The sequence below is a fragment of the Ostrinia nubilalis genome, chromosome 6 (assembly GCF_963855985.1).
Source record: "Ostrinia nubilalis chromosome 6, ilOstNubi1.1, whole genome shotgun sequence".
In the NCBI taxonomy this organism is placed as follows: domain Eukaryota; kingdom Metazoa; phylum Arthropoda; class Insecta; order Lepidoptera; family Crambidae; genus Ostrinia; species Ostrinia nubilalis.
In genome coordinates, this window is record NC_087093.1 from 5889416 (window position 1) to 5914748 (window position 25333).

Consider the following 25333-nt stretch of genomic DNA (forward strand, 5'->3'; position numbering starts at 1 on the left):
TATCGGGTAAAATCGATAAAACGCCGCGCATTCTATGCCTGCAGGATATTAAAACGTACTTTACTTTTTTGTTTTTGAGTATCCAGTATTTTGGTAGAGTTGCAAATAGAGAAGAGTTGAGCACGGTCTGCTTCAACATGATCCCTTCAATATCCTAAGTGTTTTATTAAGTTCAATTATTAGTATTTCATTGCTTTTTTGGAGTTAATTGTTATGAGTAGTTTTACTACAATAGTCCGGCGGTCTACGTTTACGTTACATTTCTCAAATCTCAATAGGAGCAATCGTCGCCTCAAATTACAAAGATGAACATTGATAATAACAAATCTCAATCTACTTAAGTCAAATGAAAGTGAACGTGAAAGTTTAAAACAGAGTAAGTGATAAAGTTTAGGACAACTTTTATTCGGAATGCACGTTGAATTATTCAACTTTTATTTTGTAGAACATGCCGAGAATGGTTACGTGTTCATTATTTTAATGCTCTACCTAGTCACGATTACAACCTAGGATAGATAGATAGATAGCAAAAGCTTTACCTATTTATTGGGTTCCAAAATCACTTTGGTACCTTTCAATACAGTGAACTAAAAATATATTTCTACAAATAAAACAGTCTAAATACAAAATCATTTACTCATTTGGGCTCATTGAAGGATCAGATTCAATCCCGCTGTTCATTTATTTTTCCAACGAACTGTGTTTAACACGAAAGACAATTAAGCCTATTATTAGTTTATATTTCTAAAGCAATACCTACTTGTCTATTCATATCGCGTAATTCATTAAATTAAAGCTAAATATATCGTAAGTTCAAAGTAAAACTACGCTGAGAACGTGGAAATGGCTAATGGAGCCAAAACAACCTACCAATATGGTAAATAATAATCATCAATTTAGGTCAAACAACACCACAGAACAAACGACTATAAATAAATCATAGCAATACATAGTCACTTATTTTACTAATGAGTTCATTAACTATAGACAACATGAATATGTTTACTAATGATTTTTGTATTATTTAAGCAATAATTTAAATTCAACCTAAAAAAGGTCTACTCTTTTTTGATCAGATAAAAAGTTAACTAAAAATATATGCTTGCCTTTCTCATAGGTTGTAGGTAGATAGATAATAATACAATGACGAGCTCTTCGAAATTATGATGGTTAGTTAAAGTAAAAACTTAAGAAATCTTAGTTTAATGTAAAATATTTACAGAAATAAATAGTAAAAATAAATAACAGTACGAGTTAAAGTTTAACAGACTAGTGGCAACACTTGCACGGAGATTCTGGCATTATTTCTTACACCCTTACTTCAGTCCGTGCCCCTTCTCTCCACAAATCTTTCTTAGCAGCTTTGGTGAACTTATTAGCATAGAATTGGTTGATCCATTCGTTATTGGTGGGCCAATCTTCGACAACTTCATATTCATGGGGGCCAATTGGGCCGGGGATGATCTCAATCTGACCCGGCTCGTAACGGATTTTCACTTCTGGTTTATTATCCCTAATGGTGGCTGCCTTTTCGTTGGAGTATCCTTCGTTGACGTATATAACTTTCTTGTCGTATTTGTCATTGAACGCGTTGTTTCTTAGTAAAGTGAAAATGGCACCAGACAAAGCCATGTTGTTGAGCATACCCACGGCGACAGTCATCATTTTTAGCGCTGGCAACACGAAGGGCAAGACGGCCGACATGATGAGGCCTGGCAAGAGTAGGTACGGTAAGATTGCGTAGAATTTCTTCCGCATCTTCTTCATGCCACGCGAAGTTTCATTCTCAGTGCCTGAAATTGCAGAAGAAAATATTACAGACACTGTTCAGTAGGATACTTGTCAAGTAGGTACACCAATTATTTTTAATAGTATTCCTTTAATCCAAAACGAAATCGATGTAGACGCGAATGTGTTGTAGTAGTCAACGAGAAAATATTTGCCACGAATGAAAGTAGGTAAGGACTGATTTACACAAAACGTTACGGAATATAGTTTGTACACGCATAAATATCCCCAACTGTAAACACAGTTATATAAATTCCTGTCTAGGAATTGAACTCTATCAATACATAAAATAATGTTAAATGTTATTTTAATTTGTACACGGATTTTAAAAAAACTCATAAAACTAATTTATTTCTGCAAATAAGCTTTAAAAAAGCACTTTTACTTTTGTGTTATGCTATCTTTCATTATCATGAAAATATATTATATTTTATTATACGAGTAGTTAACAATAAATATCAGCAACACTAATTACTATTGATTTAATAAAACAAAAACACAAAAGGACTCTTATGAAATCTAAAAAGTTTAAACAATAATACAACTGTGAATTATAGAACCGTTCAACAGAAAGCTTTTTCAATAGAGCTTTTTGTACTGTATTGCACAAGTCACTTTATTAGCTGCAAGCTCTTAAAGGTTTCTTTTATAAATTAAACTACATTTCCTACTGCATGTTACCTACTCGTATACTTTATTATTTATTTGCAAATTGTGTAATTTTACTCACTTTTATAAACGTCGATGTTCAGAGTACCGTTGCCTCGAGACGCCAGCTGGAATTCATAGCCAGGAACCATGTTGAAGTTCAGGGCTTTATACTGGAGTAGTTTCTCCGTCCCACTGCACAGTCGCGAATACAGTTCATCTTCAGTACTGTTGGTGTACTGCTCCCATGGAAACTTCTGGATTTCCTTTAAACTGAATGTTGGGTTCTTTTCTTTGGTGTTTATCGCGTTTTCGGCGCGCCAATTGGCAAGAGCTGCGATGCATGTCGAAGGGCCGAGAGTCCGAGCGCATTTGATGAGCCGCCGCACTCCGTCAGTGACGTCACGGTGCCGCGACGGGTCCGTTGCGTGCGCGCAGGAGCGTAGCGAGAACGCGGCAAGAATGACGATCGCGGCGGTCGCACGCATCGCTATCGTCCAACTGAGCGCGCGCACCTCTCGCCAGTGGGAGGAGTGACTCTACATTCTATGTCACCCCGCTGGGGATACTCCGAGCAACGATATAACGATTTTAATCTAGTATTCGGACGGATTTATTACATAACAAATAGTGTTGACGATTCAAACGCAGAGCACTTTCTAATGATTAATAGTGACTAGCATAATTGGTAACTTACAACCATTTTTGCATAAATTCGTTAATGATTAATTCTAACTAGACGAACATAATCTGAAATTAATAATTATTGGTCTATTGCACGTAAACATAAAAATAAATGCTTGAAACATGAATTAAGTAGAGTAATTTTAGTATAGTTTCTTAGTTATGACTTTAAAATAGGTTTTCAAATAATATATAGGCATATCAAATAACCTATGCACTATACAGGGAACTTATTGGTTTTTTGACGCATAACATCTTTGGTATCTTCGTGTGCGATATCCATAAGGAAAAAATATGCAACAATTTCGAACTGCCCCTGTTTGATTGATTGTAATACCGCGTGTTACTTTACAAATTCCGGTGAAAATCGATTTCAAAAGCTTTCGAAAACGTGATCTCAAATTTGTAGGTGATACGATTCTGTCGATATAGCTACACACTTACTCGTACAGCTAATGTTTTTCTGCATTGTTTATGGACAGGAAATGGCCTGTATGGCCAAATACAGCAAGTTTGACATTAAATAGGGCTGTCACCTCATGAACTTTATGTTGAGGCTTTGCTTTAATTGGTATCATGCCTGAAACGACACGTTTAATTCATAATAAACGTCCATTCTAAAATCGAAAAAAAAAAAAAAACGTTTACTCCTATTTAAAGCCTGTCATTATGACTAAAAAAGGTACTAATGAGGCTTTTTTTGTTCTCATTTATATCTATCACGCAAGCTAAACTGATTGTTGAAATAACAAAGAAGAATCTGCCAATGCGTTTCAAAATTGAGACATTTGAAAATCGAGAGTGTCCGTGAATTCGCTTATTCGTTACAGATGCTAAGTTTTGAGAGCTATTTGCTCTGATTCCTGTGTTCCACTCGAGGCGATGGCTTAATAGCTGTATCAGCGGCCGCATATTACGCAGGTTGGCGACCCTGTGGTCACGGGCGACGCGTGCGCAGGGCTACCATAAACACAGATTTTTCCGGATTTATGACTAACTGGACTTAGACAGATGCATAATTCGAGCAGCTAACATTTTTTTTTAATATCACTTCTATGTTTTGGGTGGAATTTTCATGGCTTGCATTGTTTTATAAGTTAAATATTTTTTGACAAAATCATTGGGATTTTTAGTAACTGCCCAATTTTAAGGTGGCAACCCTACTACCGTCACGCGCGGGCGCATCGAGTTTCTACCGACGTGTCGCGCATACGGACTCCGGCGTGCATAGATACTGAATTGATTAGCGTAGAGTCATTTCACTAATTACTGCCGCTTAGTTAAAAGCATTAACAGTATTGAAACATTGTCATTGATGGATCTATTATGAATTGCTTGGCTGGTCTTGTTATTGCTTGGATATTTAATGCTCATGGAAATACTATATTTATATAATGGGACTGAAAGGCCCTGCCTTTATTAAACATACTATTACGTAAATTACTCTGATTAATTCCCAAAACTTCTAGGAATTTAAGCTTATAGTATTATAGGTACTAGGTATAGTTATAAACTGAACAATATCTGTAACAAGGTTACCATTGATTAATACATATAGGTACAGTTTCGGGAATTGCCTACTATACAAATATAATTCTCCAAATTAGTCATCAGAATTTCTGAAGAGTTCAACGATCTGTCTAAGATAATAAATATTAAATAATAAATCCCATATCGATATGCTAACACCGCTCATGAAACTTTATCGTGTACATCGGACCCAAGTCTAGCAGCCATCAAGTACAATCGACAGCAGCACATTATAAACTATAGGACATTGTTATTGAAAAATAGTACTTAATACAACTACATTTAAGATGCTAGATTGTTTAGTTTGATGTATGACTGTACTTAATATCAATAATACGGCCGTTACATACTTTCAAAGGCTTAAAAGGAAACCTATTGTATCTAACATTACTTTCACCGCTCTTACTTTTGATAAAGAAAATCATTTGCGGCAATTTTCCACTACACAAATAAATCGTTTTGCATTTCAATCACGCCGATACATTATTTAAATGAACTTGATACGAATAGACGAGTAGCTAATAAAACTATCGTAATTTACGGATATTTGATAATTTAAAATGAAAAAGTAATTTAGGTAATAAATAAATGCGTAAAGGCTGAGGGTACCCGCTGACACCCGCTTGTGGGTCTTGATTATCTTTCAACACTTTAATTGCACAAAATCCGTTGCGTGTTTGCTTTCCATTTCTGCATTAATTAGGCTTTTCTTTTTGCATCCAATTATGGATCAAATACTGTTCAATTATTCATTGTTGTATGAATGATCTTCGTTATAGCACCCATGCGAGGGCTTAAACTTAATTTAAGCTTACAACCGCCGAAGTGCCGCTAGCCAGCCTCAAGCCAGTCCTGTTATATCCTGATGACTGTCATATGAACAGGTTTTCCAACCAACCCTCTATCGAAATGTACATAAGTAGGTACGTGTGCTAGGTATATTTCATGAAAGCACGATAAACGAGTTGAGAGAAGGTAATATGGAATAATATTGTTATTATTTGGCCTTAAATAAAAACTTAGTACTACGCTCAGCATGGGACATTCTTAATGGTGAATTTTCACAGTAGTTTTGACTATTGCATATGAGATGCTAGTCAAAACTACGTCAAAACTAACGTAGTTAATAAAGTAACACCCGGTATGTTATACAACAAGCAAACTAAATTCTGTTAGATCATGATAATGTAATTTGTAATCGCACTAAAAGTAGGACCGTCTGGAATATTTGTAGCGCATGTGATTAACATGAAAATTATATCATGTTTTGGTTCCATTTCCGATGTTCAGGATTATCTAACATCAACGAGCTTTCTAAAAAGATTTTTAAGGTAATCAAATGAATATTTATTTTATTTGAAGTAGTAATCGATTGAATATCCGAGTTGAATTAAATAAACAAAATAATAAAAACAATTTTGTATAATATGTGGATTGTAAATATATTAGAAGCAGATTATTTATAAACTAGCGGCCGCCCGCGACTTCGTACGCGTGGATCCCGTTTTACCCCCTTCATCTATCTTACGCGGTTTAGATTTTTCATACAAAAGGATTTTCCCGCCAATTCCCGTTCCCGTGGGAATTCCTAAGTATACTATAACCTGCCCAGGAGTATGAAGAATAATTGTACAAAGTTTCGTTAAAATCCGCCCAGTAGTTTTTGTTTCTTTATAAGGAACATACAGACAGACAGACAGACATACAGACAGACAGACAGACAGACAAAAATTTTACTGATTGCATTTTTGGCATCAGTATCAGTATATCAGTATCAGTATCTTACTAATCACCCCCTGATAGTTATTTTGAATATATATTTCATGTACAGAATTGACCTCTCTACAGATTTATTATAAGTATAAGTATAGATCAAGTACCTAATTTAAGGCTGAGTTGCACCACCTAACTTTGACGATAATAACCGGTGTTTTTTTTATGGAGTTTGATAGATTTTTGACGTTTGTTAAAGTTAAAGTAAGATGGTGCAACCCAGCTTAAGATTGCTAATTGCTCTGGCAAATAGGTAAGTAAAAAACTTTGGTTTCAGAGGCTTGCCAATGAGGATCATTTCGATTTTTAGCTGTGAATGCAGATTTATAGGTCTAAGAAATCCTTAATATACAGTCCAAAAATTTTCGTTCTATGACAAAAATTGACGAAGTTATGGCCAAATTACTAAAAAAGTTCACTGACCGCCCGGCGCGGGACCGATGACGTCACTATATCCGATCCGAACGCTGCCGGCGTACTGCGTGGATAGAAAATATTTTTTTCTAGCCAAACTATCAGTTTTAGAGAAAAACTTGTTATGACATTTATTCATCAGAATAAAGTAAGCTATCGATAGGTAATTTTTTAAAAAAGAAATTGTGAAAAATATCGCAAAAAATCCATACGCTCATACGATTCAATGGAACGCGGAGACGCGATTAGGGTCTCCGCGGTGGTATATTTGGCGATTTATTCAAATAAAGTGTTCATAAGTGTTGTTAGAGTCATATCTTCGTCCAAGTAAAATATAAAAATGTATAAATATTAATTTATTTACTTCTAACAATAAGTATAGCTGAGGCAGATACACTCTGCCTAGGCTACAAGACATTGCTATGAAGATCATTTCGATGTACACGCAATACCTACCTGTTATTTAGTTTTTCTGAGTTAAACCTACGTACCTACCTATCTATTCGCCGTTCCCATGGGCGGGCCAGCTGCTCCCTCCTGAAAATCTATTTAATCTTAGCCTAGTGGACCAACAAAACAACAACTGTGGAATGGACTGTCGTCTGCGGTGTTTCCGGACGGATACGACCTGCAAGCTTTCAAGAGGAGAGCGTATCTTTACCTTAAAGGCCGGCAACGCACCTGTAACGCCCCTGGGTCTGCGGGTGTCTATGGGCGACGGTAATCACTTACCATCAGGTGATCCGTCTGCTCGTTTGCCTCCTATCACATAAAAAAAAAAAAAAAAAAAAAAGCCTAGAAGCTGGGTATGACTCCCCCGTCCCTCTCCTCTCCCCAGGTCATAAGCTGGGCATGACTTCCCCCTCGGCCAGAAGTCGGGTATGATTTACCCCCCCTCCCCTAGGCCAGTAGCTGGGTAAGGCTAGCCCCTCCCCCAAGTCCATAAGCATAAGCTAGGTATGACTCCCCTTCGGCCAGAAGCTGGGTATGACTAACCCCCCCCCCCCAGGCCAGAAACTGGGTATGACTTGCCTCTCCCCCCCCCTCTTACTAAGGCCAGAAGCTGGGTAAGGCTTGCCCCTCCCCCCAGGCTATAAGCTGGGTATGACTTATCCCCTCCCCCCCCAGGCCAAAACTGAGTATTAGCACTCATATTATGTATTATTATGTTCAATACAAACAATCATAAAGTTACACTCACCCCAACCGCGTCTCCGCATTCCATCGAATCCTATAAAAATGTGGTTTTTGGACATAGCGATACTTATTTTTCACAATTTTTATTTTTAAAAATTACTGGTCGATAGGTTACTTTATTTTGATGAATAAATGTTATTAAAAGTTTTTTTCTAAAACTGATAGTTTAGCTGGAAAAAAATATTTTCCATCACAATAGTACGCCGGCTGCGCTCGATTCGGATATAGTGACGTCACGCGGCCCTGCGTACGTTGTCTTTTAGCGGCAAAAACGGCCTATGTTTATTACTTAATATCTTCGTAAGTAATGGTCCGATTTGGATAATTCAAAAAGATATATCTTTCTTATGTCTTAAAGATTAACGTTAGTCCAGTCAATAAAGCATTTTAGATGGAAAACTGTAGAACACAATTTCTGACTTCAGGACTTTATTTAGACTAGTTAGGAGGTGAACATAGCAAAAGTCCCCGTCCTTAGCCCTTGAGCCGGCGGGGAGAGGGGGGTTTAAAGGTGCCACTTTTCGGTTTTTCGCTTAATCCTCGGAAACTATGCGTCCTAGTGACATGACTACTATGAACCAAAAAAAGCATATTCAATTTGCTACAGGTGAGATAGTCAACTTTTCTGATAAATTGTATAGTTTTCGCGGCATCTGCTCTAGAAGGTCTGTAATATTGGAAATTTTATTTTTGTCTTACATGTTCCCATCAGGAGAAAATCGACTAAATCAACATAGAGCAAGCATTCTAGACATGCGGGAGCATGTTAAGCCTAGTTCCAAGGAGGGGACTGCACCGTGCGTATATTTAAACGAACCACTTTGAGTCACTATTGAATCCTCATCACTCAAAAACTACTGTGCATTAACACTTCAAATTTGGCTCATGTGTTGAGACTTGCAAGATATACATCAGCTTCAAATTTCATAAATATGCCTTAAACGGTTCTTTAGGTATTGACGTCCAAAAATCTATAGACTAAGAGCTAGTGAACGCCAGACCTACGTTATTTTATAAAGGCTGAAAGTTTGTCAGCGCATGCTCCCAACATAGCTAAGAACCATGGCCAAACATGAAGTTTGGGTCATGGTGGCTTTGGCAGACAGACGGTACTAAAGGTGTGTAAAATACCAACTTAATTACGTCAAAGTATAAAGGCTGATTTTTTGATATTTCCTTCAAAATGTTATTAGAAATGACGTCATTAATTGACAGACACCTACCATGGTGGCAGCCCTTAGCCAGACACCTTAAAGTTCAGGAAAATGTAGTCCTACTTACGTCATACTATAAAAGCTGATATTTACATAAAATATTTGAACTATCATTTGATGAAGTTTCCTCATCAGCCAGACACTTCTGATGGTTCCTTCGCCTTGCCAGACAGCTTTTAGGGTGGCTGAAAGTGCGAACGCAAGGCACTATAAATATTGTTTTTTGTACTTTTTCTTAAGTTACTCAAGTATTTGAGTCTGTAAATCATCATCTCATGTTGATGAGCTGATATAGAAGGTAAGTACAACTCCCCCAATCCCCAATTTTAAAGTGATTTCCTCTGAAAGTTGCCTAGAGTAAAGTTCTTAGCAACATTAGCATTACCTATGTTAATGCTAATGTTGCTATGAACTTTACTCTAGGCGTTTAGCAACTATTTCGAAGAGAAAATTTGTGGCACCACATTTTCCGTGTATATAAATTCTAATGAGGATTTGGGGGTCCTAATTCAATATAGAATTGTTATAGAATTATTTGATACTATAAATTTGATTATACTATGCATAGTAATAGATATATCGTGATGGCTTCGCTGGAAGGATACTCTGCAGCGCAACCACTTTCAATAACAAAATACGGCGAAACCTGAGGCATTGGTTTTTTTTAAATAGGACTAGAATTTTATAGACATTTCATAGATTTATTTTAGAAACTTACACTAGTTAAATCAAAAGTAGTTTCGCCGGGGAGCATGACGTGAATAATCTTACAACTCCTAAGCGTTAAGAAGTTGTAACTTTCATCAACATGAGATGATGACTAGCTGATGCAAACACCCAAATAACTTTAGAAACTATACTTATTTATACTCGTACTGGTTAAAGAATTGTCCTCCAACTCCTAAGCCTTAAGGAGTTGTACTTACCTTCCATCATCAGCTCATCAACATGAGATGATGAATTACAGACTCAAATACTTGAGTAACTTAAGAAAAAGTACAAATAACAATATTTATAGTGCCTCGCGTTCGCACTTTCAGCCACCCTAAAAGCTGTCTGGCAAGGCGAAGGAACCATCAGAAAGTGTCTGGCTGATGAGGAAACTTCATCAAATGATAGTTCAAATATTTTATGTAAATATCAGCTTTTATAGTATGACGTAAGTAGGACTATATTTTCATGAACTTTAAGGTGTCTGGCTAAGGGCTGCCACCATGGTAGGTGTCTGTCAATTAATGACGTCATTTCTAATAACATTTTGAAGGAAATATCAAAAAATCAGCCTTTATACTTTGACGTAATTAAGTTGGTATTTTACACACCTTTAGTACCGTCTGTCTGCCAAAGCCACCATGACCCAAACTTCATGTTTGGCCATGGTTCTTAGCTATGTTGGGAGCATGCGCTGACAAACTTTCAGCCTTTATAAAATAACGTAGGTCTGGCGTTCACTAGCTCTTAGTCTACTACATGTCTGACCTATATACCAAATTCTAACCACTTCCAGATGACCTCGAAGGTTCAAATTTGGCATCCAGAAAGGTAGTTATGTAAATACAAAGGAACAAATAAAAAACCAGTAAATTTTAACATTTCACAGGTGATAGATAGATTTTAGTGTTCTAAATGTCGATTTTTGAACGTCAATACCTAAATAACCGTTTGAGGTATATTTATGAAATTTAAAGCTGATGTATATCTTGCAAGTCTCAATACATGAGCCAAATTTGAAGAGTTAATGCACAGTAGTTTTTGAATGATGAGGAGTCAAAAGTGGCTCCAATTGGTTCGTATAAATATACGCACGGTGCAGTCCCCTCCCTGGAACTAGGCTTAACATGCTCCCGCATGTCTATAGTGTTTGCTCAATGTTGATTTAGTCGATTTTCTCCTGATAGGAACATGTAAGACAAAAATTAAATTTCCAATTTTACAGACCTTCTAGAGCAGATGCCGCAAAAACTATACAAGATATAGAAAAACTTGACGGTCTCGCCTGTAGCAAATTGAATAAGCTTTTTTGGTTCATAGGAGTTATGTCACTAGGACGCATAGTTTCCGAGGATTAAGCGAAAAACCGAAAAGTGGTACCTTTAAACCCCCCTCTCCCTGCCGGCTCAAGGGCTAAGGGCGGGGACTTTTGCTATGTTCACCACCTAACTAGGCTAAATAAAGTCCCGAGGTCAGAAATTGTGTTCCACGGATTTCTCTCTACACCGTCGTTAAGGCATTCATTGACTGGACTACGTAGATACTAGTTTTATTAAATTTTCTACAACAGTACTGATCCTCATTGCTCTGGCAAATAGGTAAGTAAGAAACTTTGGTTTCAGAGGCTTCTCTCTTGCTGAGTTTTGTTTTCCGAGTACAATGAATGTGAATGATTGAAAAGGAAACCAACGATGAAGTAAAGGACAACCATAAAATAGAATCATTTAACAAATAGAATTACCTACCTACTAAAAACCTTTCTCATAATGAATTTTATGGATATTGCAAAAGTATTAACTAAGTATTTGCACAACATAGAACAAATCCAAACATACGGAAACAGTATTATGGAAAAGCCTGTTCATTACAAGCCAAACATTGTAACAACGTTATTTAATTTCAGCAGTTCCATTATGTGCCATTAAAAAGGGTTCACCAAATACCATTGCCCAATTTATGCGGGCCGGAAAACTTACTTATCCATTTGCAAATGATCACTTTCTCCAACTCATTTGTTTGATAAGGATCATAGCGCAGGCCCGTCGGGAGCACTGCCGTTAACGACTGACATTAGTCCTTGAAAAGAAATGGCCGCTGGTTCCCAAACTTTAATCATAGATACTTACATAGGTAACTAGTTTTTCTGTGATCTAGCTTGTGTGAAATTATTATTTGCAAAGATAATTTCTACAACAAGTTTCATCAAGATATTTTTTGCCTAAAGCAGTATCTACCTACCAAATAGTCATATTATGACTGTTGAGATATCTCTCTGTCTTTCTGCCTTTGGGCAGCTAATCGGACATAATAATATGCCTCCTCTTCAACCTTCTACCACTTTCTGTCCGCGATCACTTACATCCAGTTTATTCCAGCCTGTTGCTGGATGTCATATTATGTCCTTTAAGACTAGTTTAATTTTTCAATTTTCATTGTATCATCTCTAATTAATATTGAAAAAATTCTGCCTTCATTCATTAATTCACCTATGTTTGAGCTCAAAAGAAAATAGTACTACCACAACTCCTGCCCGAATAATTGTTGTGATTTAATTTTCACTACACCGACTTCATTTGAAGTCAAAGGTATGCATAATTAAAAGACTAGTCAAACAAATGTTCCTAACATAACTAGTGTTCTTCTTTGCTTCTTTCTCGTTATAATACCGGATAATAGCCTGTACATAAAGCAACAAAAATGTACAGTCTGGTTACTGTCTAAGTACTGTGTAAACAATTGATTCGATTCGATCGACTTATTCAAAAACAAACTTTACGCCCTATGTTTAATTCATGAAAGTTTGGGAAGTCGTGAGCCCACATATCGAGGGCGACATTTCTATCGGTTCGTCACGTTGTCCTACGCTTTCTTTTGTCGAACGTTTGGTCTCGCCGACCATTGTCTTCAGCAGGACACTTTATATCCTGGCATCCGACAAAAAAATAATCAGTCAAACACCAACCGGTGGTCAATCAACTAACCAAAGTTTTAATAGTGAGCAAAATGTGCAACAAAATCACGGTACTAACCCTACTGTATGTGACGATATTCGTCGCCGTAGTGAAAAGTGAAGATGCAGCTTCCGAAAGGGTAGTGGATTTCATGAGCAAAGGTGTGTAATTTTATCCAAAGGACTTGAGACACCGTCATCTTTTATGCACCAAAACTATAGGTAATCAATACACACACCCCCGTGATTTTATGTGACCTTTTCCACTTATTAATAATGTAAAAGCATCGTTTTGTGAAAGAAAATTTTCTACATGATTGAACTAACCGAACTTGTATGACGCCTCATACAACAACAACGCTTTGTTTGAGTTTACACATCGATTTTTCTGTGTAAATGATTACTTACTTAAGCTTTTTGCAATAAGTTTCTTAGAATTACTTATCATGAACTTTTTCTAACTAATCCTGAAAATGTATTTCAGGAGAAAATTATTTTATCAAACCCGGCACAGGCATAATAAATTGGTGTTTTCTGATGATAAATCAATATTTCTTTTTATCCGATGCTAAAGTTTCTAATCGTTAAAACGTGTAAGTAATTAATTACACAATTCTAATCAAATATTTTTTATTAACGTTGGTCATAATTGGAATTGATCGGTACACTGGTTACCTACTCCAGTAAAAATTACTCATTAAACTTATTAGAAGCATTGCCTTATTGTCCAATTTATTAATTTGGCAGGCATTTGTCTGTAAAACATACGTGAATTGGCACTAAAATGTTTATCGTCAACATTCGACTATAAAATTAAGTCTGAGTTGCACCACCTAACTTTGACCGCAACTTTAACGATAACCGGTATTTTTGTATGTAGTTTGACCGATTTTTGACGTTTGTCAAAGCTAAAGTAAGATGGTGCAACCCAGCCTAATAAAATGGTGATGTACCTATTAAACTAATCAATTAAGTAACAAAAAATTATCAAGTGTGAATCGGTCAAATTCTCGGATCCTCATTGAGATAATGATTTCTTTCTTCCCACAAGGCGTAGGCTTTATTATATAGAAAACTTCATCTTCATCACTTTCTGAGTCCATGGGAAATTGTTCTATCAAATGTCTAATTAAAAATATTTCAGTTGTATTACTTTAAAAAGCGGCGCAGGACCGGTCTTTGTGGTAATCCTTGGGGGAGGCCTTTGTCCAGCAGTGGACGTCTTTCGGCTGAAACGAACGAACGAACGAACTTTAAAAAAGTTCGATCTATTGACTGGTACTGTGAAATCTATCAAATATCTGATTCTCAGTAGATCTGTCGGCGCTCTATACTCGGGTAGCAGGGTTCGTAGGTTTTTATAAATAAAAGTTCATATAGACTGGTAAGACGGTAACTATATTGTGTAAGCGCGAGGATGGGCCTTCAAGGCGTCCGACCGGTACCGAGGTTGCGTACTGACTGACTAAACTAAACATTGGTTTTTCTCTCGACGGTCGGCGGCCTTTTCAGGTAACAATCGTAAAACAAAGTAAAAATAACACGAAGATACAAACAAAACAATTAGCATGAAACACATGGCAAAGGTTGGCACAAACATAATACAAAGTAAACAACAAACAATAGAAAGACATTACAAAGGTTGGTGTTGCTTGATACACAGACACCTGCAATAATTGCATAGATCAACAATGGACCACATGTTACATCGGCGAAACACTAAAAAGATTTGAGTTAAACATTCCGACAATAAAATCCTAAAATTGCAGGTGCGTGAGAAACTAAAATTACCATGCTCTAAAATTAACACGCTATAACTAAGAAAGCATTTACATCTTAAGTTTGTACAAGAAGTATTACAATTAAGTATATTTTAATTAATTGGTATGAGGCGTAAGTGGGACGTAGTCGCCACAGTACCCCCCTACCAGTGATTTAGATCACGAGAACAAAAGAGAACAAAAACAACAATCGCGATAAGTAAACTACAAGTGATCTAAATAACGAAATAACAAAATTACAAAAAAGAAGATATTACGAATTACGTTTGATTATCACAAGCCTGCTTGGTAGTAGTCTGGAAAACGAACGCGTCTACCAGAACGGCGAGGGAAGTCCGGTTCGATAGAGATAGGCGGTAAAGCTGCAGATAGAGAACCTGAATTAACATTGGAACCGGTAGATTGACCTCGGCCACTCTCTAAAGTTACCTCCAATGGTATACCACTGTCCGGATGGTTGTTTGGATGATGTTCTGCATCTCTCAGAATATAGGCAGGTTTCAGTCTTTCGATCGATACCGTTACTTCGCGTCCACGTATATCGAGTACGAACGTTTTGTTTGTCCTGCTTATTACCTTATATGGCCCTTCGTAGGGTTGTTGCAGAGGAGCTTTAACAGCGTCATTCCTTACAAATACATGACTGGACGACAGCAAATCTTTGAAACAGAAAGTACTCTTAATGCCATGGCGCGTGCCGTCGATTGGCTGTAACTTATTAAACTGCTGTCGTAGATGGTTGACGTAATCGCTAGGCACTGGGTTGGGCGTAACACTCTTACATAAAAACTCACCTGGGAGGCGCAAGCTCTGTCCGTATAGAAGTTCAGCACATGTAGCTTGTAAATCCTCCTTCCAGGATGCCCTAATGCCTAACAATACTGTTGGTAATACCCGCGTCCAACTCTCGTCGGCATGACATTTAATTGCGCTCTTAAGTTGCCGATGAAAGCGTTCTACCATGCCATTTGAGGACGGATGATAAGCAGTGGTGTGTAGGTGGTTCGAACCTAGTAGAGCGTTTAGATCTCTAAATAGGTGCGACTCAAACTGCCTGCCTTGATCCGTTGTGATTCTGCTTGGAATGCCGAAACGTGCAATCCAATTCGAATAGAACGCGCGTGCTACTGTTTCTGCCTCTTGGTTGGGTATCGGTATCGCCTCAGGCCATCTTGAAAAGCGGTCGACGCACGTGAGGCAGTATCGATATCCCTCAGAGTAAGGCATAACGATAATGTCCAAATGAACGTGGTCAAACCGAGAAGATGGTGGTGCGAAAGTGCCAGGAAGAGTGATAACGTGTCGCGACACTTTGGAACGCTGGCAACCCAAGCACGCTCTCGTCCACTTTTTGCAGTCAGAATTCATTGAGGGCCACACGAATCGTTGTGAAACGAGTTTCGTCGTTGCACGTGCCCCGGGGTGTGAATTCTGATGAAGTATGTTAAACGCTAACTTTCTGAAAGGCTCTGTAAGGTAGGGTCTGGCGCGTTGAGTTGATACATCGCAATAGACTGGTGTGTCGCTATCTGGCAAACTAAGAAGTCGTAATTGCAATGACGAGTTATTTGAATCTAACAACGACTTAAGATGAGTGTCATTTTTCTGTGACTTCGCAAGAGATTCCCAATCAAGGCCTTTACGAACGCTCTCTATACGTGAAAGTGCGTCGGCTGGCACGTTGTCTTCCCCACTCACATGACGTATGTCTGTTGAAAATTGACCGATTAAATCCAGGTATCTAAACTGCCTGGGTGAACACTGTTGCTCCTTTTTACGAAATGCATAGGTTATCGGCTTATGGTCAGTAAAAATTACAAACTGTCGTGCTTCAACGTAATGCCTAAAATGTTTGACTGCAGCATAGATAGCGAATAGTTCGCGGTCGTACGCTGAGTACTTTTGTTCGGCCGTAGTAAGTTTTTTAGAAAAGAATGCGATAGGATGCCAATCGTTACCTACTTTTTGTTGCAGAGCTGCTCCAATGCTATTGTTTGATGCGTCACAAAAGAGGCCTAACTCGGCGTCGTCCCGAGGATGGGCTAACAAAGCTGCCTGTGCTAGACTCTCCTTACAAACATCGAAATCTTTTCTCGCCTGATCCGTCCACGCAATTGGAGTTTTACCTTTTATGTTACCATGCAGCAGCTCGTTAAGACTAGATTGGCTAGCGGCTGCTTTAGGTATGCACCTTCTATAAAAGTTTAGCATACCTAGGAACCGTCGTAGCTGCTTTGCTGTGGCCGGAAGTGGGTACGTCCGTATTGCTTCAACCTTTTCAGGGAGCGGACGAGTACCGTCGGCGGACACTAAATAACCTAGGAATTCGATCTCTGATTGGCCAAATACACATTTCTTAGGATTAATCACTACACCATATTTTCTTAACCTATTAAATACTGTCTCTAAGTGTTTTAAATGTTCATTTTCATCACTGGATGCAATTAAAATATCGTCTATGTAGCAGTAACAAAAGTCTAATTCACTTAACACTTCGTCCATAAACCGCTGAAACGTTTGAGCTGCGTTGCGCAAGCCGAACGTCATGAACTTGAACTCGAATAAACCGAACGGCGTTGTGATGGCAGTCTTTGGAATGTCTTCTTCAGCGATAGGGATTTGATTGAATGCACGCACTAGGTCTAATTTTGAGAACACTTTACTACCACTTAAACACTGTGCGAAGTCTTGAATGTGACGCACTGGATACTGATCGGGCACTGTTCTTGCATTCAGAGCTCGGTAGTCACCGCATGGACGATGTTTTTCTTCAGTCTCCTTTTCACTTCCGGGAATCGGTGACGAACTGGATTCTGGCGTGGAGGATGTGGTCGTCTTGGTTACCATAACTAACGGTGCTGCCCACGGGCTTTTCGATGGACGAGCGATGCCAAGTTTTACCATCGAATCAAACTCTTTCTTGGCAGCTCTAAGACGATCGGGAGCGAGCCTTCGCGGTTTGAGTGCTACGGGAGGTCCTGGCGTCACCAGTATGTGGTGTTTCGTTCCGTGCTTTACCTCCTGCATGGCTCCGTCTGGTCGTGTTATCGCAACATACTTGGACAGCAGATCGAGGTAAGGTGATGTTCCACTTAAAGTTTTCACAGTGAGTTGCTCACACTCAGCCACATGTCCATTGACCGTAAGATGAGTGATCGCGTCTACCAACCTCTTATTTTTTGCATCTACCATCAGGTTGTAGTGAGCGAGGAAATCTACACCTATAATGGGTTTCTGTACATCCGCTACCACGAAAATCCATGGGAAGTCTCTTCGAAGCCCGAGGTTCAAGGTCAGTGCGATAGTACCATACGTAGCTATTGGAGTTCCATTGGCGGCTACTAATCCGTAGGCAGAAGCTTTGCAAGCCGTAGGGACTAGTGCTTTAGGGTATACGCAAAGGTCGGCCCCTGTATCAATGAGGAACGTTACATTATTGGCCTTGTCGGTAACGAAGATGCGGCGTGTAGGTGTATGGGAAATTGCGTCATCCGCCGTTAATGACTCCCGCTGGCGTTTCCCTGCTGTGGTTTGTTGTAGGGGCATGGTTCAATGCACTTCCTCGCTTGTGCACCGTAGCGATGATGGTACCAACACAGCCAGTCCGCCGGTCTAGTTCTAGACCGTGATGGTGTTCGCGAGTGTGAGTTCGCACGACCGCGTGGCCTGCTACTTCTCGCATCTACCTCGCTTACTTGTGCCTGTTGCAAGTTCTTTATGAGGAGCGACATGTTTTCTTCCAGCCGGCGTAAACGCTCATCAGTGTCGTGTGTGGAGATCGCTGCTACCGGGGGCGATGGCCTCGTGCACCGTAGCCTAGCGTTTTCAGCTAATAAGTCGGCGATGTCGGCGAATGTGTCGAGTGGCGTATCCCTCTTGACGGGACTATTAACCATTTTAACGACACGTTGATTACACTCACACAAAAAACTGTCAGAAAGTCTATAAATTATCACTGCGCGAAATTATCCACTGCGCGGCGCGAACCTGAACCCTGATAAAACCCTAAGCGCACAATAAAACACGTAAGATCACGTCGGGGTCACCACTGTCGGCGCTCTATACTCGGGTAGCAGGGTTCGTAGGTTTTTATAAATAAAAGTTCATATAGACTGGTAAGACGGTAACTGTATTGTGTAAGCGCGAGGATGGGCCTTCAAGGCGTCCGACCGGTACCGAGGTTGCGTACTGACTGACTAAACTAAACATTGGTTTTTCTCTCGACGGTCGGCGGCCTTTTCAGGTAACAATCGTAAAACAAAGTAAAAATAACACGAAGATACAAACAAAACAATTAGCATGAAACACATGGCAAAGGTTGGCACAAACATAATACAAAGTAAACAACAAACAATAGAAAGACATTACAAAGGTTGGTGTTGCTTGATACACAGACACCTGCAATAATTGCATAGATCAACAATGGACCACATGTTACATCGGCGAAACACTAAAAAGATTTGAGTTAAACATTCCGACAATAAAATCCTAAAATTGCAGGTGCGTGAGAAACTAAAATTACCATGCTCTAAAATTAACACGCTATAACTAAGAAAGCATTTACATCTTAAGTTTGTACAAGAAGTATTACAATTAAGTATATTTTAATTAATTGGTATGAGGCGTAAGTGGGACGTAGTCGCCACAGATCAATGGGGAGTTGGTACTACATGTAGGTAGACCTATTCGATTTAGACTATTTAAGGGTCCTTTTTTCCGTATGAGCTACGGAATCCTAATAGAATAACACTACAACCACACTACAACTGTGTATACGATGAAAATCAAACTTTTCCTTCGAAGAAAAACAATCAAATCTACTTAGAGAGTCAAAAAGTTTCACTGGAGCAAGACCAATTACTGATTCTTTTCATTATCTAGATTTAACTTTGAAAACGTAACCTTTTAAAGGAATAAAAGCCAACAAATCAAAACTTTTCATCGTAATTAATTTCATATTTGAGGCTACTGTCTCTGAGGTGTGTATTTGTGAGTTGTTAGAGTGAACTCTGTCGTAATTGTATTAATTCAAAAGTATTCATTATGTGACGAAAAGTTTTGTATAACAGAATTTGATCATAATTATGCTAACAACGTCAACCAAAGTTTAACATACGAATTAAAGTTGGCAAAACGTACCATTATAGTACTTATTCACCGCACCAAGTTTAGGTAAGTAAATTAGAATGACTAACTTAAGTGGAGACCTAGTTCGGAAAGTAAGGCGTGGAACATATCTTCCACAAGGAGTCACGATGTTCGTAAAGTGGGAAATAATAGTTCTTTGTATAAACCACACACGTTGCTGTTTGTCTACAAGACTAAATAATGCTCGTTAGTTTTTACTCTTTACCTACTTGTATTTTTTATTGGCAATGACCTAGTTAGGGCCGGGCTAAGTTTGCATTGAATCCTATAAGAAGTGGACTTCTTCTTTTTCTTCTCAGTTGCTACACTTTTGGTAGAGTCGTGATTATCATGATGTGCCATCTTTCCCTGTTGATGGTCAAATCAGCACTCGTACAGGAGGCCACCCACAGCAGTTTTGTTCGGGTCTTTCCATCGCACTAGCGGACGAGTAGCCTAATACGAAAAATCTTTAATCAATTTAGATTTTAGACCAATATTTAGCACTTATGTGGGCAAATTTTATTCATTATCATATCAGCTACAGGACGTCCACTGCTGAACATAGGCCTCCCCCAATGATTTCCCCAATGGCCGGTTGGTAGCGGCCTGCATCCAGCGCTACCTTTAAGAGGCATCAGGTTCTGGAGTGGAGGCCATGTATCGGAAAGCGCAGGGTAGGACGTCCACCCACAAGGTGGACCGATGACCTCTTAAAGGTAGCAGGAAAGCGCAAGTTTTATTAATGATATATTTTATATTTATTTACGTTTCAGACATGAGCGTCGGCCGTACGTTTGGTCACAATGCCCTCAAGAGGCTGTCCTTCATCTTCCTTCCCGTGATGTTCACGCTGGGCGTCATCTCTACCTTGCTGATGGCTCTGGCCGTCATCTCTGTCAAGAACCTGGCCATCGGCGTCATTCTTCTCATCGTTGCTATTAGTCAAGTAAGTTTTAATAAAATACTCGTATGATAGTTAATACAAGTAAGATGTATCGACGAACTTTATGAAGATATGTACTTAACTGTCGCGGCTGCACGGAAAAAAGGGCGTCCCTCTTTGCTTAGGCTGTAGTAGAAGAGGACTGCCAGTGACAAAAATTAATGAAACTATCTTTCATTTAGGATTATTATGAACATCGGGGTTGTCGTCGTGGCACTCTAAATATTATTAACTCGCTTCACGTATTTATTTAAATGATAGCTAACTCTGGCTGCTCGTTATTTAACTGACTCTGGCTGCTCGTTATTTAAACGACTAAATTGGAATGCAATTAAAATGCAATCTGAAGCGACAGTTGAGTTTATTTTGAACATTAATTTTTTATTTCGTGTGTTAAAAATAACTAAAATAGTTATTTAGTAATTTAAGATCGCTTGACTTATTACATTAATTGTATATTATTATGCATGTACATATTTACGTATATAAAGACTTCAACCACTTTTACTTGCAAATAGGTAGGCAGGGTACAACTCAAGTTACCTAAGTACGAGTAGATGACAAAAATACTAGGAAATCTGTCACTTCCACCACATTATCACTTAACATGATTGATGTACCTATATAAAGGAAGGGATAAAACTTGATTGATGTATCCTTCTTATAACTAAGCTGTTCAAATAACTTTCCAGGCGGTATCCAGGCTGTTCTTCGCGGCATCAGCGCCGTCTCCCCTGGTGCATCTCCACCCACGAGCTGAGCTGCTGCCGGCCCCAGTCGCCGCACCCTGGCCCGCCCCTGGCCCCCTACTGTCCCCGTGGGCCAGATCTGACAATGACGCCACCATTTCTGACTAAACGATCACCCGGCTAATTTTTTTTTTTTGGTTTTACACTTACAATAATTTACGAACTCGAAGAGAGATTTCGATTCAAACTTAAACGCTACTGAACGAAAGATCAAAATCAAAGGCACGGGAAAGAAATCCAGTGTCTTAAAAATTTTATAATTATGTTGAATGGTGATGAAGATACTTTGATTTTCCATAAAGGGAAAGCAATGATTTTTGTCTTTAAAAGAAAAGATGATTTCTTACGGTTTTTTTAAATCACGACTCAGTTTCCCGTGGTTTAATTTTTTCACGAATCACTTGAAATTAACAAAAGCATCAAATGAATGACCTTTACGTAACTTATCGTTACTAAGTTCTTTTGAAGATTCCCACCAGACAGAAATTAGGTAAAGCTACCTCGTGACTGAAACAATAGTCGAATGTAAACGTGCATTTATTACTAACGACATCACACGAATAACGATTAATTTATTTATTAACTAATTGACATCTTAAAAACATAATTTATTAAATATGTTATTTAATTTTAAGTATCGAAACTTCGTCTGTCTCCCGCAAAACTTTCCATTTGTGGAGGATAGACGACGAATTTCTTATACGTAATTAGAACTATTTATTTATACTAGAAATAAACTATCATACAATTTACTTTGTTGTTTTATTCTGAACTAAATAGCCTTTTCTAGATTAAAGATGTCTTTAAATAGGTCTATTTTCGTATAACCACGTAAGTAGGTATGAAAAGACGTGTTGTTCATCAACAAATAGCATCATTTAAGCCTTTTAACATTCAGTTGACAGAATAATAAATTAACCGGGTCTTAGTAGTAGTTAGTTGCCATTTGAGAAATAAATGGAGCCTTGTTGATAGGTCTTCCTATTAATAATTAATTCGTATTGTCCCACTTTCAGGTTTGTAGTTTCAGTTCCTTACAAAATAACACTGCCGGCAAACAGAATCAGAAATTAGGATCGGTTTAACAAACGTCAGAAATCGTCAAACTCCATACAAAAAACACCGGTTAACGTTACAGTTACGGTCAAAGTTAGATAGTGCAACTCAAGCCTTAATAATTAATGTATAAGTAACTAGCTCAGCTAGAGTCAACTAAGTGAATAATAATTTTGTGTCATTTGTTTTACCTCCTTAGGCCGAGTTGCACCACCTAACTTTGACCGTAACTGTACCGGTGTATTTTGTATGGAGTTTGAAAGATTTTTGACATTTGTCAAAGTTAAAATGAGATGGTGCAACCCAGCCTAAGTTATTAATAAATGGGGAATTATGTAACTAATAATATTAGGAATCTCTTAACTTAATAATCTGTAGATTTTGATTATTTGGTTTAATTTTTCCACTCTTTGTACCTACCTCCGTAGAGTCGAGTCGATCTCAATTAACATTCTAAACGATACAACTACTAATAATTAACAGTTGTAATGTATCTATAAGACATGTTTAACAATGGGCAGTAAAAAATGTTGTATTTTCACATCGAAAGTAAAATAAAACCAAATATGCAGCCATTATCATAGCATAGTAGTATGTATGTGACAAATACAGGTGGATACAGTAGGAGCATTTTCTACCAATGTAAATAGTATAAGCTAGATATTTTCTATTTCTAGTAGAAAGATTTTTAGCAGCTTATCTATACAAATAGTGGTTATTATATAGGACTTTTCTTTCGGGGCTTGGGAAGGTTTTAGCCACTGTGAATTAAGAACCTGCAGACACACACGTATTCAGTTTCAAGGCTTTCTTATCCTGGTTGATATTTATTAATGTTAGGATACAGCAGTGTTGCATTTGCACATTGGAGATAATTTAGTATAAGAAGCTCATGCTCATTTTTTTTTTCAGGTAAAAGCTCTGTGAAAGCTTTAATTTGACATACTTATCCTGCTTTCTAATTGTGCAACTCAACATTTATCGTAATCGCTTCCAGTTTGATAATAACTTTTGCTGCGGCAATACAAATATCACGAAGACTGTCTTTATGAGCCAGTAATGGAAGTAAAATCCCAGATTTTAATAAAATTTTAAAAATCAAGATAGGTCTTGACAATAATTATAGTGAGCATACTTAATCTGATCTTCATTACACGCATGCAAGTTGTGAGAAGTTTTCACAAAATGACAATACACAATGATTCGAGATCATTGTCAAGATGGGGCTTATGAAACAGTTACTTTTACTGATTAAGTAAGAAAAACTATTATGTCTTATTACGGTGAAACATGTGAAAAAGTGCACATAACCTGTCGTGCTCTGTGGTTGATAAGTTATTCTTAAATAAACTAATTAAAATCTTAATCTTTTTCTAAACCAAGCGTAGTGTTTTACGCATTATAATACTATTTTCTCCGCTTTCTATAATATACAGAATAAGCAGTTGCTTTGTTTATTATAAAAATAACTAGAACACAGTTTTGCACATTATTACGCGTGCCACTGTAGCCATTATGGAAAATTTCACCGTGTGGCGAATGAGAACGAAAGTTGTTTATGAACGAAAGGCACCTGCAACGTTTAAACCAGTTTAACATTATCGGAAGCCTTATGATAGCCCTCGGAGAGAATGCATTCCTGCCTGCAAATCATTTAATTATACTGTACCTAATATACTTTATATTAGTTAAGTATTTAAGTTTCGAAATTCTAGAAACACCCAAAGTGGGACTCTCAGGTAACGAGGTGTCCTTTTTACCACGCGTGAATAAATTGTTGCTATTCACAGGGTGTAGTGTAAATAGTTGAAATAATGTGATGGATATCAAAAATTGAGAACAGCACTGTTATTTATTGTGTTGTCTAGCATACTAATTCAGAATTAATTAAGGTTATTATTTATGAGGCCAAGTTTATAGATTCTTGATTTGGATAGGCATTCTTAAACAAACTACAAACAGTCTAGATAACACCATACAATTAATAAGACAATATTAGTCAAAACTATATTTTGTATTAACCAATTTCTTACACCCTGTTTGTATCTAATTAAATCAATTTATCTCTCCCATAAGGAAAAAAAACTCCGATTCACGATATCGTTCTACATGAACAACTTCAACAAATAATCTTTATCATTACTTCGTTTTTAAACTTCCAATTTAAACCTAACGGTTTCTCTCCCGGAAGTAATCCAATTGCTCATAAAAATCAAATCAATTAATGATTTTATGAAAAAAAAAGTTTTAATACGCCTATTCACTGAAACGTTACTGAAGAAATTCTCCACTAATAAGCAATAATAACAAATGGCTATTAATAATCACAGTCAATTGTTATTAATTATATGAGTAGATTAGACAGCCACTAGGCCTAATGTTGTGCGTGTGTAGGTACGGGTTAGAATTTGAATTCTCTCTGGGGCTAAAATGTTAGTTTTGAGCGTTACTTAACTACTGAGGCGTCTAATTTCAAATTAATTGATTTTCTAAAACCATGGTGCTGTGCAAATATAGTATAACAACAGTGTACCCATGTAATATTCATTAATTATTTATTTAGAAACTTAAACTCTGTTTAATTTGGGGTTATTTATTGAGCAAACATGATGCACAATTATGCAGGTAGTTTTATAATCTAATTCAATAATAATAAATTCTTATAAAGGTTTTAGTATTAATAGTTTAACTTTATCGTGCTCTATATTGTCATTATTCGTTTTAGTGAAATATAGATAGAAGAGCAAATCACAAAAGCAAAAAGT

At 37.7% G+C, this 25333-nt stretch overlaps 2 protein-coding genes across 2 annotated transcripts; one reads left to right on the forward strand and one right to left on the reverse strand.

Moving 5' to 3' along the window:
• Positions 1-616: 616 nt before the first annotated feature.
• Positions 617-2939, reverse strand: LOC135072441 (uncharacterized). Its single transcript, XM_063966343.1, has 2 exons — positions 2519-2939; positions 617-1793 (listed from the first exon to the last, which is right to left on the reverse strand). Exons 1-2 carry the CDS (start codon positions 2922-2924, stop codon positions 1309-1311), a joined length of 891 nt encoding a protein of 296 aa, XP_063822413.1. The 5' UTR covers positions 2925-2939; the 3' UTR covers positions 617-1308.
• Positions 2940-12875: 9936 nt separating this feature from the next.
• On the forward strand, positions 12876-22264 carry LOC135072909 (protein apnoia). Its single transcript, XM_063966934.1, has 3 exons — positions 12876-13071; positions 20594-20766; positions 21456-22264. Exons 1-3 carry the CDS (start codon positions 12963-12965, stop codon positions 21618-21620), a joined length of 447 nt encoding a protein of 148 aa, XP_063823004.1. The 5' UTR covers positions 12876-12962; the 3' UTR covers positions 21621-22264.
• The last annotated feature ends 3069 nt before the right edge of the window (positions 22265-25333 follow it).